A 19369-nucleotide genomic window follows, 5' to 3' on the forward strand; every position below is an offset into this window, starting at 1 on the left:
TCTTTTACAGTCTGGCTAATTCTATGATTCTATGCTGATGCTGAATGGTAAGTGTTTTGTGCTGCTTGAGAGTGCCACGTGGTTTTTGTACCTCAGCAACTTAGGCTCTTTTGGAAAAAAGTCAAAATGGCTTCGGTACTTGCTTGAGCAGAGCCAAATTTCTACTGTTCTGTATTCTGCCCATTGATAATTTTTATTAATATTCTACGTCCATGTAAGAGGAAAAGATGTGCCCAAGAAGTTGTGTTCTTGAATGTAATTGGCTGTGAGTATTGGCTGTTATTTAAAATAGTACAAACTATTGTTGCTATCTCAATATTCTTCAACCAGCCAGTCAGTATTTTTTAACTCTGGACTGCTTGGGATGTTATCGTGAAGCTAACGAGGTGACTGCAACATGTCGGATAATCCTGTGTGATTAAGAACTGCTGCAAGTCTTTTGAGATGGGTGGCAAGAGTGTTCTGTACAGACTAACAGAGTGTCTGGAAAGGAGACGCAGCTGAGCAGTAGGAAGTGTGAAGAATGGCTTTTCTAAAATGCAGGCTTAGTTAGAGCTCTGCAGATGCAGTTGTCAATTCTTTTATGTTTTCTCATTAAAAGTCTGTGATTTGGTGAAGGGTTCACTGTGGCTCTTGGGCTTTCCTGGCATAAGAATTATATATGAGAATCTGGCCATAAACTGCCTGTGTGGTTTGCATAGCATGCCCAAACCCAGTCTGTCCTGCACAAAAATACGTATACCTTCATATCTGTCTTCTTGTCCGTAAAGGGGGTTAAAGCCTATGGAGTCTTTGTGTCAAGGAAATGTGTCTGCTCTTATAGTTAGATGGTTGCATGTATAGCTGTTTTCATACAATCCTTCCTGGAGACAGGTGGGTTGAAGTGTGACCCTCTTTAAGTACAGGTGAAACAGAAATGGTAAAGATCTCAGTTTACCCTAGTGTATACTACCAGCAAGAGAGTTTATTCTACTGGAACAGCAGAACTGCCTGATCTCTGCAACCTCATTGATGACAGTAACCAAACTGAAGGCCATGTCTGCTTTCTTTTTAGTAATATGAAGCATATAAATAGAACCTATTCACATTAATAAAGATTGCAGGGTAAGAATACAGCAACACACTTATTCTAAGGGGTAACCTTCCCTTATTTAACTTAAGGGACATTTGGCCAGGCTTTCACATGGTGCCATTAATGTGACTCCAAGTGCTATGTGTATCCTCTGATCTGTTGTTAACTGCATCACTGCCACGTTTTATTCATATGGAATAGATAACAATATCCTCATTTCTTCTTGTTTATTTCAGAATGCCAGGCTACCTCTCATGTTAACTTGTCAGATTCCAGAAGAACATCAGAAAAAGCAGATCTTGGTTTTGAAACAGAAATACTTACTGAGACAGTAGAAAGTAATGAGTACTCAATATTGGTGCTTCCAGCAAGAATATCATGTGAGGTAAGGCATTTCAAGGCTTTAAGTCTTTGGGATGAAGGTCAGTGTTCTTCTCTTTCTCATTTGTACTGTGTCACATTTGAAAACAAATCTCAGATAAATGTTGAAAATGAGAGAGCACTGAGACTGCAGTCAGATTTTTTTTTTTTTTTTGCTTTTGTCTCACATGCATACTGCAGCCACTAGATTAGCAAACTGAAATAGCTTTTAGATTCTGAGAGATTTTATTTCTATGAGATTCATTTGACAGCATGGATAGAGATGTTCCTGCCATGAGGACCTTGTAGTTCAAGAGGGAGCATGTGATAAATGACTTTTGGAGGGATATAGAGTGCCTCTTTGAAGGAATCCATAGTGAGTACATACATAGGTGTGTTCTGCAATGAGTGCTTCTGTGAGCACACACCTTGCCTAATTTTCAATTGAAATCAGAAATATTTTTATATACATATCTAATGGACAGAAATGTTCCTATGTGTTCTTTGTTGTTTTGTTTTTGTTTTTTTATCAAGGTTGCTGTGGGAGTATATTTGAGAGTGTAAACATAGGAGGTACATTATCCAGTACTGCAGTCTTTTATATAAGTGAATGGCCATGGTCAGATAAAGATTGCAGTGTTCCTGGAATGTACATGTTTTGATTATTGTCTTTCAGAAGGCTGTTCTGCATGTCAGCTCTTTGGAACAGATTACAGCTGAATATCAAATAATGATGTACCATTTAAACCATATTCTATATATATGTTAACAGTATATTAGTGTAAGTCACTACAGTTTGAAACAGTATCACTGCTACTTGGAAACAGTGAAGTGTGAACCTGTGGAGGCAGAAGACTAGCTAGTTAAAGAAAACTGCTTCATCCCATGTCTTGTTTGCTCTGTTTTTTTTTCCCTCTGCTTCTGTTTTCCTAAGTCTATACAATTTGCAATGCTAAAAGTGATTTATGCATCTTAAATCTATCAAATGCGCTTTACATAGATTATTTCATTGTTGAAATCTGTAAAGTTCCAGGTGAGTAGCATTCCCTCTGGTCCAGAAAGCAGTAGGAAACTACTGGCTCAGGCTATTTGTTGTTTCCATTTCATTCCCCTATCATCTTACATTAAGAATTTAAGTGAGTTCTAAGTATTTTGGGTTCTTGTTCAGCTGAATGTCATTTTTCTAGGCTGTACAGTAGAATTGTCATAGGAAAAAGTAACTCTACTTGCATCTGCATTTAAAATACAGTTTGATAATGTTGCTAGGTAAGCTGAACTTAAAACACAAGATTAATGTTGTTGTTTGTTGTATATAAAATATTAAAGGATAACACTGAGATGGCAGCATGTTTTGGTACTGTTATATTTTTGCATGAGGGTACTGGTAAAAGAACTTCTCTTCCAACTTAAGTTTCAGTTTGCATATAATTTCATGAAGGACTAATGGGAACACGTTTTAATTTTATAGAACCCTGGTGAAATATTCATTTTGTTGAAAGATGAAATAGATGGTGAAACTTTAGAAATTGAATTCATAGCAGATAATCAACGAATTAGGACACAGCCAGCCTCTTGGAATAAAAAGGTCAAGTACATGAAAGCACTAGGTAAGAAAAAGAAATTCTTGTAAGTAAACAGAAATTTTTTTACTCCCTTCACTTTTTATAAGTAGTTTCACTTCCCACTACTTTGTAGGTGTTTCCTGTTCACAGGTTTTGCATATAGAAAATTTATTAATAATGCAGAGAGGCAAAGCCTTGTGATTTATGGGAAACTAGGCTCTATTTGATTGTTTTTGTGTAGTTAAATGACAGGTGGCAGTCTTAAAATGTCATTGATTGGTCACACATTAAAATTCTTCAAAAACACTGCCATAAAATGGGAAGCTAATATTCTTGTTCCTCTATTACTGAAATATTTCACTTTATATCTAATGCGTTAACTTCAGTTATACTCGTTCTATAATTCTTATTGGCATAGGAGTTATTTGTTCTTCTTTTTTCATATTCATATCATTTCTCTGTATCAGTTGGATCTGCTGATGTCTAACATTTCTTTACAACTGCTCAATCCGTAATCCTAATTGCCATTCTTCCCTATTTTGCCTGGGAAATGACCAAAAAAAAAGGAAAAAAGGAACAACAACTTTTATGTTAGGAGACAGACAGTGCCTATGTAACACTCACATCCTATACTTTCATCCATTTGATGAGAGTTACAGATTAAAATATTTATGACCTAAGGAATCATAGCATAGCTTGCCAGTCTATTGCATGCTGTGAATTCCCAAAAAAATTTGCATAATATTTTATTTTATAATCATTGCAATACAGTGTTAGAAAGAAAATAATTACAGAGGCTTCTTGATGCTGCTCTTTGTGGCCTGATTTTTAACCTAGACACTGTGCAGGTGTCCTGAGAATTCTTTAGTACTGTGACAGTGAAGTGTCTGTTTTCAAAAATCCGAATGGGAAGTACATCACCAACAGTAAATTTTCATTAGTAACTGGAATTCACAGAACGAAAGCTCAGATCCTCATTAATAGGTTTTCCTGAATTGTTCTGTAAGAACTTTATTGATCATGGTAAGGATTCAATAATGGCTGAAGTAATAAAATATGAACAGTGAATAAAACAATATGAAAAGCATGGCAGAGAGATGCAGCCCATGTTTTATTTCTCTTCTTGTATGTTATAACGCTTTTTTTTTAACGTAGTCTTTGCTGTAAAATCTGGAAATATTTTGGAATAAATTCTTATACTGAGGGTCTAGCTAATCTAATGTTATTTAAAAAAAAAATGTTTAAAGGTTTGGGCAGCTTTCTGTTTAAGTGATTGAAGTTAACATTCTAGTAATTCAGCTTCTATGTCCCTATTACTCTTCTCCATTTGCAGGGTTGTCATTTTTAGTGGGCAGAGTTGGAATTTTAAGAGAACTGTGCTAGTGTGCTGGTATGGTACAGCAGGATGCCTGGCACAATGAATTCTAATAAATTATAAAATGTACTAATAAAGAGACCTCATGCTGCATATACAGAGCAAGTCATACTTAAGTAACAGACTGTACAAATGCCTTTTTCCATTACTTCTTTCTTTTGCTTCTTTCCTTTGCTTTTACCGCGTAAACAACTTGAATGGAAGTAATCGGTTCACTGCAACTTTTTGCAGTTTAGTGCCAGTTCAATTTTAAGAGCCTTGCCTGCAGTTAGAAAAATGTTTCAAAAGGCGATTTGCAATTTGTAATTAATGAGCGTTTTGTTAATTTGTTGATGTAAGGAAGGTGATTATAGGTCATCAGCCCAACAAAGGGAGATGGAAATTGGAAGTATACTGTTTTTATCTACTTACTAACATGAAGCAATACAGTAAGTCTATCTCATGCAGATCTACAGATGTCTATTTTCTTTTGTCAACTTTATAATGCTTGACTGAAAGGCAACAAAAAACAAAACTGCTCACACCAAATCATCAGTGAAATGCAAATCCTACACATTTTCTGTGATATTTTCTTCTGCTCTTTTATTCATTCTCTCAGATTTCTGGTCTGGGATTGTAAAATATTTTCAGCTACTGTTCTGATTTGTGTTTTATAAGATTTGCCTGCTGGCCCTGTATATGTAAATGTCTACTGTGAGGGTGTTATTAAGACCACTGCACAGATTGAATATTACACTGCAGCAGAAGAGATTGAGCGCATCTTTCAGAAAATAGCTGACCCAATAGCTTTCATTTGTCAGGTAAGTAGACATAGAATGTAAGTGCCAATTTGAGCTAAGAAATCGTACACCGTGATGTAAAGACTTTTGCATAGTAATTAATAATGATTCAGTAATAGCCTCAGCATTAGAGGGGCATGTTTTTGCTCTAACCAAAGCAGGCAAGTGAAAACAGACTTTCATTTTGTTTTTCTTTAGAATGATATAAACATCTTTTGTGCTGTATGTGTCCAATGAACAACATCCTGCATTATAGATGATGAATATAATAATGAGTAGCAATGTCTCTCTCCCTTCAGTGTTCTTTTGAGAATGTTCTAAAGCCACTAGGAACAAGTAATCTTAAGACATATGGCATTTGGAAGATTATTATTCATTCACTAGTAAATGGGATTTTTCTGGCGTAGCTTGCATGGATAGCATCAGGTTGCTACTCATGTAGAGTCTGCATATAGGTGCTGAATTAGCATTCATGTGGTTTGCTGTGTCGCACAGGTTCTTCACATAAATCTAGAAGAATTCAGATTTGGACCTGGATTTTAGATCAGCATGGCAGACAGCAGTGCTTTGCAGCATCCTTTGCCAATAGCACATAAAAAATAATAAGAAAACATTTATTAAAAAAGGACAGAACCTCAAGTATCATTTGTTGCATGGTGTGTAGCCAGAGCAGACTTGTTATGATGTCTGTATTGTAATTGCAAAAGCAGAACAAAAATAATAGTCCCTCTTTCCAATGCAGACAGTCTCATTTTCCCATGACAGATCTATCTTATCTACCACCTAAGGCATTACACTCATAATAAATAAATAAAAAGGATTAATAAAAAATGATGCATTGCATAATTTGTATTCTTTTCAGAATGAGGGTTGATTGTTTCTAAATACAGTTCTCTTTTGCTCTAAGCAAACAGGCCATTGCACAGGAGGATAGTGTAACTCTATGTACCAGCACATTCTTAAGATCCTTGAAATATCAATCCTTAGAAGGGACATCGAAGTAAACTTCTAACAGACTTATTCAAAATTTTACGTATAAGAAGTGTGTCCTAATTATTAAAAAATATAACTAGCATGGAAACTTAGACACCTGCTATTTCTAGTGAAGACTTATTTGTGTTGTTCAAGATTCTGGCCCTTCATTTAACCAGCATGCCTAATACTTACTAAGACGCATGCAATTCCAATTCTATACAAATGCAAACATAATTATGTGCAGAGCTATAGCACCAGAAAATACAACTGGTGTTATCACTATCAGGTATATTTAAAAATGTGCATGCCTTTACTCATCTGGATAATAAGAAAGGATTTAAATGAGGAGGCACTGTATGCCTCAGTCTTAATTTCATCGTGTTGGCAACTGGAAAATCAGATAAAATTTTCATTTGCTAGCGGGTTTTACAGCCCACACAGTATGATGGCTGCTTTGCAGGAAATACTTTAATGGCAGTTCTTCTGTAAGTTTGCTGGAAGATTTGTCATTGTATTTAATGATACTCACTGGGCCATGGAGTGAGGTATATTAACTGGCTGGGTAGCTGAACTATTTCCACAGACCTTTTAAATACTTTAAGCCTTCATGTAAACCTGATTTAATGGCATTGAGATACATTGTAAAGATGCAATTTGCAGTACATGATTTAACTTAATCTTAAAAAATGTGTTCGCATAAGGAAAAACAAAACAGCCGTGGTACTAATTAGAATTCTCATTGAGTAGCAGGAGTACTAGTAACTTTTATTTAACTAGAATAATTAAAACCTTTGAGACTATCAGCTTATTTGCTAAAGTATCCTGGGGCAATGGTGGTTTATCTATGCAAAGTAACAGTCAAACACAATAGAAAACTAAATTAAAATAAAATAGAAAAGCTTATAGCAGTTGTTGATCAAAGCAGTACCATTCTGTGGTTCAAATAAAAGTTAAAGATATTTACAAATGCTTGTAATAGTTATTAAATTTCTGTGATGCAAGGAAATTGCTGCAGTAATACATTCCAAAGATACAGTGGTGTGGTAAAACACTTTCATTGTATTGCTGACTTTTGCAGCAATTTTGAGGTGATATCAGCGCTCAGACTATTGTTCTCTTCTCCACTTTGGCCCCTAGTAAAACCCAAGTAAGCAAACCAAATGGACCAAATAGACTTACAGTTGTTCATTCCTCTCACTGATGGTCAGGTTAATTCACGTGCCTCAGTAGGAGACAGTAGGACAGTAGGAAGGTACAGTAATACTGCTCTTATTAATTGTTCTTTATTTTTAGGTAGGAATTGAAGATTAGCAGTAGTTATAGTTAAGAGAAAATAGTTATTTCTTGGGTGACATTCTTTGCTTTATCTGGTAGATTGCTATTTTCTATGTTCCTTATTTGCAAGAACCTACAACAGTATTTAACATTAGCAAGACATTTTAAGCAGCCAAATATTGACAATTTATGAAAACAGTAAAATTTTGGAAGAAAGCAATCTGAAAATTTATATTAAAGCAGGAAGAGTTGGGGTTGTTATAACTGAATCCTAATTCTGAACACACTTGTATCAGAACTCATGGGGCTAGATGTCAGAAGGCCTCTCAGTTTTGTTCTCTTGCTTTAACATAGTTCTGCATTGAAGCAGCTCTCCCAAGGGGGGGTTGTGCTCTTACAGTAACCTGCTGGACAGACTGGTTTAAAAGTTTTTGAAATTCATAAATAAACGTTTTTTTGAAACTTCTTCCCAACTTTTGATTTGAACATTCTCTGGGTTTGCATGTTGTATTGATTTTTCGCGCAGACTTTCTACCAAATGCAACTATTGATTCAGTTATTTAGTGTTGGGAGTTTCTTGGTACATTTGTTAGGTTTTCAATAAAAGGAAACTAAGGTCATATCCTTATTACTGAAGGTGGTAGTTTCCTTTTAGTTTGAGTGACATAGAATGTCCAGAGAGATTCAGAAGATCTTTATGAGAAACACTGGCTGAATAATAAAATTCTGGGGGCCTATGATTTAAAAAACAGCCAACCAAACAAACAAACAAAAAAAAAACTCAAAAACCTCTTGAGATTTTTTTTTCTCCTAGTCATCAAATGAGATTCCAGTTGCAGTGTTTATTGATAAAAAGAAAAATGAAAATAAACTACCCCTTTTAGTATTAAAACTTGTGAGAGTTAGCTGTATGACTCGTGGAGATATTACATATATACCTTTACCTGATCCCCTACAATACCTCCTTTGAAACTGTTTTTAATATTGCTATGCCACATCAGTAGCTGTTATTTTAAAATGTTTATTTATTTATTTTAATCTAAATGTGAAATCTCTCCATATTCCATTTCTGGCTAAAGTTGTGAGATGTGCCTGCCTAATTTGAACCCTAGCTCTTGCATTCTGGTAGAAGTAATATATTGAAGTGCATATAAAGCATTACCTGATACATATGAACTACTGAAGTAGTTCATCTTTATGTAAATGTAACCTTGTTAGTACTGCTAAAGCCAGTGAAAAATATGTTAATTTACTGACTGTATGCTGTTTCAGTGGCACACATTTTCAGGACTTTGTTAGCAGTTATTACAAAATGTAGGTCATCTCATTCACAGAAGTAGCAAAATCTACCTTTACTCTTTCCTTTTTTTAAGAAGGTTTTTGATGCAGCAGCAGCATTTGGGACTGCTCTGTTCTTCACAGCTATGTACTGTTGCTCTGAGAAGGGAGCAAGGGGCTGGAGATAATGCCTGCACCTGGAGAGGAGGTACTAGATAATGCCTGACTTCTGATGAGAGCCTTGGAGTGTGTAGGTGGACTAATATTGAAGGGAATGCTTCTGTAGGCTCTAAGGCTTTTCTGTCCTACTCCTGATGGCTTTTCAGCATGGATTTGGGCATAGTGTTATTGGGATTTCTCAGGAAGATTGAGGTCTTCAGACCTGTAGAGAGTTGTAGAAGGCATGTCAAAATACATAAATGCAGCTGTGGAGAAGGAATGGGTAAGATCTCTAAACTAAATTCTTTCCTGGTAGATGCAGGTGATGACCCTTTTGCTGTGGAGCTCTCTCAACTGGATAGTGCAGTGTGGTCCTATTGCTAGTTCTGTTTCACTGTTACTCCTGCTAAGTTACTGTTACTTCACATTAACCAGGGGGACATAGTGGAACAGAATTTCCAATATGTGAGATGGAAGGTATTAGTATCACATTTTTGTAACAGTTAAACTAGATTTTCCTACTGTGTCTTTTTTTGTAGAGTGGAAGAGCAAATCTAGTCATTATGATTCAATTTACAAGATAGCTTTTTAAATCGTGTGCTTGAGACTTTGGATTCCAGATCCCTAGAGGAAAGGGAAAAAAAATGTGATAGAAGACTTGAAGCAAATTGCACTGTGATAATCATGTGTAAGAAGGACGTTGTGCCTGCCTTTAAATTCCTCGGAATGGATAGCCTGGTCATTGTAAGGCAGGCTTGTTAAAGTGTTAGAAGTACAGTTCTCATTCAATTTAGGCCCTTTTGGGAGGTCAAACATGCAAGTTTCAGAATCTTGTAGAAACTAAACTCACTAGATCTGGGTAAGCCAAGTAACTGTTTATGACCTTGAGCCTCCTTTGTCATAACACAGCTTCTTCATATATGCTCATTTGATCTTATTGAGTTGGAAGATATTTAGTTCCAACTTCCTGCCTTAGGCAGGGGCACTATCAATGCAATCAGGTTACCTAAAACCCTGTCCAACCTGGCTTTGAACACTTCCAGGATTACCTTTGTCCTAATCTGGTTTGAAACCTATTAAAGTAGCATCAGTATTGATACTGTGTCTAAAATACCCTCTTGGGATGAGAGAAAAAAGCGTGGTTTCCTGAGTTTTAGTATTATTGTTCTTCACAGTTTTTAAATATGATGAGGCTATTTCTATTAATGGGTATTTTGGGGGGAGGGGAGGATGTAGATATTTAGTAGACATTTATGAGGTTTGCAGTTCCCTCTGCAAATGTAATGCTCAGGTTAGGTCTTTATTCTAGAACATGCTTTAGGGCATTTCTTTTCTAGGAGGCAGTTTGGTTGTGTGTTTTTTCTTGTACAAATACTTTTTTTGTGCTTGTTTTTAAACAAGTCTGTATGGTAACAATTATAGAAAATATTCAATGTTTCAGTACAGAGAGTGTGAATATAGAAATAAATACAAGTTACTATATACAGTGGTTTTTATATATCAGAATAAATAGTAGCCAATTTTGGTTTTTGGAAAAATGAGTGATCATATTTTATTGATGTTAACTCCCTTTCCCGCACAAACTTGTCAACAAATTCTGGATCATTCATGTAGAACTCAGCCAAAAATATCATCCTGCCAATGCATTCAACTTTTTCTGATAGCATAAGAATTTTTTCTTATTCGTTCTTAACAGCATTAGGAATTAAACTGCATGTTCCATCAGTAGGCATCTTCCTCCTTTTGTGCTCAGATTGTCAGTCACTAAGTTTCTTTGTAAGCTTATATATACTGAGCATGTCTGCAGATACCTGTTAGCAATCCAGAGTTGTCCAGAAACACTTCAGATATGTGAAGCGAAACACATAATGCAGGGTTACTGACTCCCAAGCAGTGTAAACTAACTCTTTCTGAGTACTTTTCTACTGTTGCTGAGTTTCTTTTAGTGCCCAGTGCAGCTCAGTCTTTGCTAGCTCTCTGGTGCTTAGTTCTTACTGTTTGAATCCCTGTAATCACACTTCTCATCACACCAGGAAAAGTAGCATTTAATTATGACTACCTTGAGAGTAATTAGGAATGGATCTTGGCCTTTTGTCTAGACAGAATTAGGCAATCAGAAAATGTTCTCATAGCAGTCAGGATTTTGCTTGTCTAAAGACTAAGTACTTAGTAGGAAGCTCATCTAACTGATTGCTTGCTATCAGTTTCTTAATCTCTCAGCAATGTTAGGCCATGGCTGATGGAACTGATGCTGTTTGCTACTTAGCAAGGTGCACATTCTTATTGGAAGGATTTTCAGTAATGCGGTGCTACTGTATTCCTTAATCTCATCACGAATTACTGCTATAATGACACCTTGAATTAATTGGTAATTGGCATCTGTCAGACAATGTTGTTGTACAAATCTTCCTGTCCTTACCCTTCACAGAATAGCAGGGGCTGGAAGGCACCTCCAGAGATCATGTAGTCCAACCCCTCTGCAAAGCAGGCTCCCTAGACCAGGTTGCACAGGTAGCCATCCAGGTGGGTCTTGAATATCTCCTGAAAAAGAGACTCCACAACCACTCTGGGCAGCCTATTCCAGTGCTCCATCACCCTCACTATGAAGAAGTCCTTATTCACATTTGTGCAGAACTTTCTGTGCTTCAGTTTGTGCCCACTTCCCCTTGTCCCATGCACCAATGAAAAGTCTGGCCTCACTGCTTTGCCTCCCACACCTTATATATTTATGGACATTGATCAGATTCCCGCTCCGTCTTCTTTTCTCAATGCTTAACAGATCCAGGTCATTCAGCCTCTCTTTTGAATAATCTGATTCACAAGCAGCCCAAGGATAAAGTTAAAGTTGCATTGTGCAATAAATGCAGTTTTTATTTATTTTTCTTTGAAACAGACTTCTAAGTTTTCATCTGTGGAGAGGCTGGACAACGTTCTGACTTTGTTACTGGAAAGCAAGATAGTTACTTGTGAATTCAGCGCATCCCAAGGTGAAGAGCAGTATCATCAACAACCTAGTGAGTCCTTTCTTTTTTGCATTGATTTTTGTTACTGCTGCGATGGTTATTGCTTATAAATGTTAATAAGACTATCTCCAAATATTTGAGAATGTGAGTGAAGCACAAAAGTCCATGATAAAGACAATATAGCCGAGGCAGAAATGGAAAAAAAGAATTTTATAAACCATTACTTCATGAGTCAGTACTTATGTAATTTGACTTGTCTGGATGTTTGATCAGCTTTGGATTAAATTCAAATTAACAGCTTTTCAGCTCAGTAAACTTATACTCACAGAGAAAATAGGCAACAAGAGACATGATGAGGTGGCTGTACATTATGTGTGTATTATTTTTCTTCTTAATTGCTCTTTTGAAGTACTCTCAAACTTTGCACTCTTATTTCAAGCTAACAGAGAAAATCAATTTTATTATTATTATTATTTGAAGAGAATGGGTTGCTTTTGAACTTAGAACACCATTAGGCGTTGGCATTGATTTTTAGTAACTGTGTACTTAATGGTTACCAGTACTTCATTCTGGCCAAAAGATAATTACATTATTGAAGTGTATGTATAGTGAATGAAAGTTGAATTTGTCTGTGAAGTCAATGCATTGTACATACAATTCAGTAGTGTACCAACAGGAACAACTGCTTATTGGAGGGCTTGGTTGAATTAATTTTCCACTTATCAAGTATTCAAATTGTATTGCAGTAAACCAAGAAGTGTTGATTATTTAGTGTGTGTTTTGAAAAACATCATTATGATGTTATTTCAGATGGAGGTAAACCTCAGGTTTTCCAAGAAACTGAGAGTTTCCTGTCTGAAATGGTTAAGGAAGAAGTATTTGAGTTGTTGGCTGACTTGTGTTTTGTGTAACCAGGCTGGTGATTTTTGAAAGGTTGAAAAAGGTAAAAATTGGGGATTCATACTGTTCTTGTTTTGTTTATTTTGCAAACCAGTATTTCAGAAAAAAGAACAAAAAGAACATTGTCAAAATGTATTTAGGATTATGCGTGGATTTTACCTACTAGCATTCATTTCTTTAAGATAAAGACTTTTTTTATCAAGGAGAAGAATGCTTATATAATAAATGATATTTGACGGCGTGATCTCTGAAGGAGAACATTGGAACCCCAGTCAGCTGAGAAAGCTGATAAACTGAGCATAAGTCTCTAGAAAAACACTGTGGTTAATATTATAGTATTAACCAAAACAAGATATAAGATCATGTCTGGCTTTTTTGTGGTGGTTATGAGTTGCCTTCTCCTCCATCTTTTGTGGAAGCATATAACTAAAGCTGGAGAGACTGTCCTGAAAGTTGTATATTCTGTACAAATCTGTTTTCAGGATACCTAATATACGTATTATTCCTCTATAGTCTGGTAAAAGGCTCCAATTAAAACACAGTAACAAATCCAAACTGGTATTTTAGGACTTTTCCTGAGTTAGGGAAGTTCTAAATCTAATCTTGGATTTTCAGCTTTGTGAATTCTTGGTGTGTTCATTTCTGAGGTCAAAGAAAAAACAGCTTACCTTAGGAAAACCTACCTACCTTCTTTTCTCTCAGTGGACTGACTGTTATCTGTTAACAGTACTCTAGTTAAACTCACATGCTGAGGCCTCTTTAAAATTGTGATTTACTTAATTTATAGAAAATACTGCTTTTCGTCACCTAGCACTACAGGCAACATAAATTTTATCCTGATTTCTCTGATTCTTTCTTTCAAGCTGAATAATCAGTCTCAAAAGAATGAATTCCAGTTTCTAGCTGCTAGTGGAGCAAAGGGTGAAAAGACAGACAGGGAAACAAAATGCTTTAAATGTTTCCTTGTTTTAATTGATATTGACACTGTAGAAATCATCTTAAATGTCAATTTAAATTGCTAATAGAAATAATGTCCTTTATCAGTAATTTCAGAAATAAAAGTAGTATGTCTTAAAAGTCTGCAGAAGTATAACTGTAGGCTGTTCTGTTTGCTTACTGCAATTTTATGAAAATTCCCACAGGCTAAGACAGTGCTATAATAAAATAATATTAGATTTTATGCTCTGTTTTATGAGTGAGGTGTTCCAGAATGCTCCACAGAGAAGAGCAGAGAAGGGATTATGACAGGACAAAATTGCAACCCCCATTAAACCTTGGTTGTGCCAGCTAAACCATTTAAGAGCAAACACTACTTTCAGAGTTAGCTGAGGAAGTTACATTAATGAACTTAAAAAGAAGCCACATGGTCACTGTCTCTGTTCCTGCTTATAGAATCATTAGGGTTGGAAAAGATCACTAAGATCTTGTTCAGCCGTTGGTGCATCACCACCATCACCAGCTTTTGAGCTCTCAGTTTAGCTGCCAAACGATGACAGCTTTTCTCTATTAATGTTCTTCTGGAAAAATAGGCTAAAAATGGTAAACTCCTGTTTACCCCAGTAACTACTACATTTGTTCAGTTGTGTATTTTTTTTTAATTTAAGTATATTGGTTGTCCAGTTTCACAACTGATAAACGTTCCAGTAATTTTCCCAAATTCAATGTGACAAAGTTGCAAGTTCATAAATGCTTTCCTTCCTTAAGCATGTGTGCATTCAAATAAGTTATGGTATTGCTACTGCGCATAATGCAACATTTCAGTTACAAGAGTTAAGCACAGTAAGGTACAAATTTCTATACAGTCGAACATCTGATTGTCATAGGAGCACACTTAAACTCTGAATTGGCAATTTAGCAAACAATTATAATTTAAAAAATAAATTAGGTCTTTCAATGTATTGTTCTTAATTGTTGGTTTTTATAACAGTAGCTGTAGTTGTCACTGACTTGGCTATAATTCTTTAGAAAAGAGGTCCCTTCTTCACCTTTATTTAGCTACTTGGGAGGCATTTAGACAGACACTTGTGTCCCTTTTCTAAATGAGAGCAAAAAGAAAGACCAGTAGTTTTCAATCCTCTCTTTTCAGGTCATTAACTTTACTATATTTTTAAGTTAAATGTGCTGTTAGGGGAGGAATTTCTGGAAGATCAGGTCCAAAAATGTCTCTGACTCCATTGCATGGATGTCAAAGCCATTAACTTATACAGAATGACTACTGATACCACAGCTGCACACAGAAATGGGCATTAAAGCATTATGGAGGTGGCTGAAGGGAACAGCAGCCTAGGCAACTATATGTATAACATTTATCAACAGAGCGATCATATCCAAGTGGCCTCAAATACTCAACACTTTGAAGGTGTCAGTCACTTAAACTTGGAGGACTTTGGCTCATACCAAACTTTGGCATCCTTCTTAAAATGTGGGAAACTGCTAATTGAGTTTCCTAAAATGGCTTAGCACTGCAGGGTGTTAAAAACTGTTTTAAATAGGTAAGCTCATTAATGTCATGTGGTGGTTGTCACTATAACTTATGACAAGTCAGGGGCTTCCTAATCCCAGCTAGTAATCTATGTATCTTAAAAAATAAAATTAAAGAATTACTCTAGTCTTCAAAAAGGGTAAGGAGGATCCAGGAAACTATAAGCCAGTCAGCGTCACCACTGTATCTCCAAAGGTGATGTATAATGTAAAATGTGCTGTATAATCTGCATGTCTCATAAGGACTGGGATATAAGGGAGAACTCAAGAAAAATAAGTGAAAAAGAAACTAAATGAATTAGAGAAACTAAATACATTATTTGCATCAGTGTTTGCTCTAAAAGAAACTGTATATTCTGACACTGTAGTGCTGATTGGGAGACAAGAAGAAAGGGGCTGCAGTTGAAAGAATAGCAGGAATTCTAACAGCAGCATGCAATTCTTCAGTTTTGTAGTACTAAAAGATGTAAATGTGATGCCAAAACCTAGTTGTGCTTGGAACCTGACTAAGCAATTAATATAAACTGTAATAAAATAAAAATTATGTGATGTTAAAAGTGCGTAATTTTTGAATGTTCATAATATTGATAATTCAAATAATTTCTTGCTATTCTTTTTGATTCTGCAAAGATCATCAATTTGGTAATTGGTTGCCTATGGCTGAATAATTTTGCAAAAACCCAGAGGTAGATTATACGAAAAAAACTTAGCCTAATAATGCAAAGCATACAGAGTAGTGAGGATAAGGTCTGCTTGGGAAGTAGTGGGGAAGGGCCTTGTGAGATTTAATAACTGTGCCATAAGATGGCAGATGATATTCAGAGTAGGTAAAAATGAAGTGATGCAAGAATCCTGTGTTGTCATACAAAATGAGAGGCTGCGAGCGAGCTATTAGCACTCAGGAGTGAGACATGCAGTTGCATGATAAAATCAACTGGTTGCTAGGTAGCAGATCAAAAAGCAAATGAAATTAGGAATTATTAGAAAAGGAACAGAGAACAAAACAAAGGACATAATTATGACAGTGCCTAAATTATATAGTTCACTCATAAGTTGAGTATCATGTGCAGTTCTCCTGTCATTTCAAAATAGTTATATTAAAGCTGGAAAAGGTTCAGAGAAGAGTAGTGAGGGTGATGGAATTGATTCTCTGTGGCACTGCTAAGTAGACTGGATCTCTTCAAGAAAGAGGTTCTGGGAATAAGTCATTGAAAGTGTAGAGAGGGCAGATAGAAATAAAATGAATTAGGGACTAGCAGTAGAATCTAGCAGCGATCGTGTTGAAAACAGAATGTGCACTCATACTGACAAATCACAATATAACAAGCAACAGATGATTAGAAAGTACAGTATGAAGGCAGAGGGAAATACTGACTATGCTTAGTGTCTTGTTTGTAACTTGTGGCCTCTCTTCGAGTTTTAATATGACCAAGTGTTAAATTATAAACTTCTGTTTAGCTTTGTCCCAGTTCTTAAAGGTGAAACATACAGATTGTGATATAAATGAATATCGTGCTATCTCAGATAAATCCCCAAAACTTTTGTCTGGTGCATCCATGATTATTTCATTATTGATAAGCGAATTTTTGCAAGTCTTTGGTAGTCATGAGGATTTTCAGGAATGTAATTCAGGAATTGTATATGAAAACGTACTTTTTCATAGGTTTACAGTGCTTTCAGATTTCTCGGATGAAAAATGTTTATAAATCATTACATAATACATGCATTTGTAGAAACATGTCTTTGCTGTATTATTTTCTTCCTCTTGCAAGGAAACTTATTTCTTAATAGACTGAATTCCCTTTTTTAAGATAGAGGGATCTCTTAATTATACTTAATTAACCTTTATTAAGATATGTATGTGATTTGTATGTCTGGGTAGGCTGAATTGGTGGCCTGAAGCCAATTATATGAGCTTTAACAAGACCAAGTGCCAAGTCCTGCGTTTCAGTTACAAAAACCCCATGCATCACTGCAGGCTTGGGGCAGAATGACTGGCAGGCTACAGTGAGGAGAAGAATCTGGGGAAGGTTAGGATTGGATATTTGGAAGAATTCCTTCTCAGTGGTGAGGTATTAGAACCAGCAGCCCAGGAAGGGGATAGAGCCACCATCATTGGTGGCTTTTGAGAAAAAGGTAGATGTTGCACTGAGTGACTTGAACAGTCACAGGTATGGTTTGATGGTTGGACTAGTCGATGTTAGTGGTCTTTCCAACCTTTACGATTCTATGATTTGTAAAAAAAATAAAATTCCAAAAATATATATTTCATTTTAGTAATTGTTCTTTTGTCACCAGTTCTGAGCTGGCAGTTGGAGAAACTGTTATTCAGTAGCACTAATATTCAAAAGACTTCTGTAATAGAAGTTAGCAGGTGTTTTATAAAAGCAAAACTGTTTTTATGGAGACTTTGGTGTTTATTTTTTTTACAGATAGCCATTTGGAAGAATTTCCCACTCTCCTTCACTGTGCAGCCAGATTTGGATTAAAGAACCTCGCAACAGTTCTACTCAAGTATCCCAAGGCCTCAAAGGCATGTAAAATAACCAATATAGATGGAGATGTTCCAGCAAGTATAGCTGAGAAGCATGGACACAAGGAAATAGGAGAATTAATCAAAGAACTGTTGGTATGTTCATGTCTTTGTTATTTGCCATCCGTAACAATGATTTTTCCATTACTGAAATTTCCTAATACTTCTTTGGTAAAGCCTTGTACATTGTAGTTCTCCTATTGTAAAATATTATTATATTCTTTCTATCTCAAGAAGAGGGATCAAGATGGGGTACAGCCACTTTTTCTGCACTGTTGAAAAGAAAGTAAGAGTTTCTATGGTGCTTGAATTTTAGGCACTAAATGGAAGAACAGTAAATCACTTTTCAGCACCATGTGATAGTTATGTTGTGAATAGTCTAGCCCAATCATCTGGATTAGTAGATACAGATATCTACTTCAAAATCCCTTCAGAAGTGATTTCTGAACTCTCTTAGCATTGTCGCTCATTTGACGAAGAGAATGTTTGTCCTGCCTTGGTTGTTCCCGTTGTTTTATATCTCTTTGTTAGATGAACTACACCTTTTTTTTTTTCTTTTTTTTTTTAATGTTAATGCAGAAGGGTGTTTGAGCAATAGTTGCCTTTCCAATACAAAAAGGGATGTACTGCAGTAACTTTTGAGAGCGTTAATCTATTTTAAATCTTTACCGTGAGAAGTATGAGTATAGGTGGTAGTTCTTGCCCCAGATGTTTTAAAGCCTAAAGAAAAAATCAGAGTAATTTTATACTGGAGAGAAAGGCAGCATGTGAAGGCTAACAAAGTAAGCTTATGTTGTGAAGACCCGTTACAGTTTTGCTGATGGTGTGATTTATTTATTTATTTATTTTGTGTTGTACTCCACCCGTTTTCTCCTCTTCAAAGCCTGTTGCAACCATTTGTCTGTGAACACAGAGTGAGAAAGCCAGAAGTTTTACTTTCTCATTAGCCAGTCATCTTGATGTAACTATGGATAGACATAGAACTAAAGGTGAATTTGCAAAAATATACAATAATAGCTGTGTAGATTATATCGGAGAGAATTTTTAACATACCTGGTGAGAAAAGTGCAAGAAACCTAAAAGTGAATTAAGGTAGAAAATATATAGTAAAGACTGGAAACACTGGCTGACTGACATTAGCTATTAAACCTGTAGACCAAGGACATGGGAAACGATTGAGTTTTTTTGTTGTTTTTTTTTTTTTTTTTTACTTGGTGTAGGTGTCATCTAATGTAAAGGTAAAGGAGAGACACTGAAGAAAAGTTTTCTATAGTCAGTGTTGAACTGTGAAGTGGACTTTAGCAGTGCGCTATGATCTGATCTTCTTAAAATAGGTTCAAGGGGAAGAAAATTGCAGTCTGTAGTGCCTGGAAGTAAGACATTTTGGCAATGACCAAGATGCTGAATGAGAATGCACTGTTTACCCTTTCTGTTGTTGTTAAACAGCTGTTAATACAGACTTGAAATAAAAATGAGGGAGGGAAAATACCTGCAAAGTGTGAAGCTCTTATCTAAGAGGACGTGCTCTGGCCTCTTTTCTGAGGTGACAGGGCATATTTCATTACATTTACTGATACAGAGGTGATGCATTTATCTCGGGTTTAGATGCAGTAAGTGAGATCAAAATTAACTGAAGAATGTTTGGTCCTCCTTACCA

At 35.9% G+C, this 19369-nt stretch overlaps 1 protein-coding gene across 1 annotated transcript in view; it reads left to right on the forward strand.

Moving 5' to 3' along the window:
* BANK1 (B cell scaffold protein with ankyrin repeats 1) overlaps nt 1-19369 on the forward strand; it is a 125021-nt gene that overhangs the window by 33514 nt on the left and 72138 nt on the right. The window contains exons 3-7 of the mRNA XM_015862136.2: nt 1309-1457; nt 2901-3039; nt 5027-5169; nt 11729-11849; nt 17612-17808. Coding sequence (XP_015717622.1) covers nt 1309-1457; nt 2901-3039; nt 5027-5169; nt 11729-11849; nt 17612-17808 — 749 coding nt within the window. The remainder of the gene's footprint in view (nt 1-1308; nt 1458-2900; nt 3040-5026; nt 5170-11728; nt 11850-17611; nt 17809-19369) is intronic.

The sequence above is a fragment of the Coturnix japonica genome, chromosome 4 (genome assembly GCF_001577835.2).
Source record: "Coturnix japonica isolate 7356 chromosome 4, Coturnix japonica 2.1, whole genome shotgun sequence".
In the NCBI taxonomy this organism is placed as follows: Eukaryota; Metazoa; Chordata; class Aves; order Galliformes; family Phasianidae; genus Coturnix; species Coturnix japonica.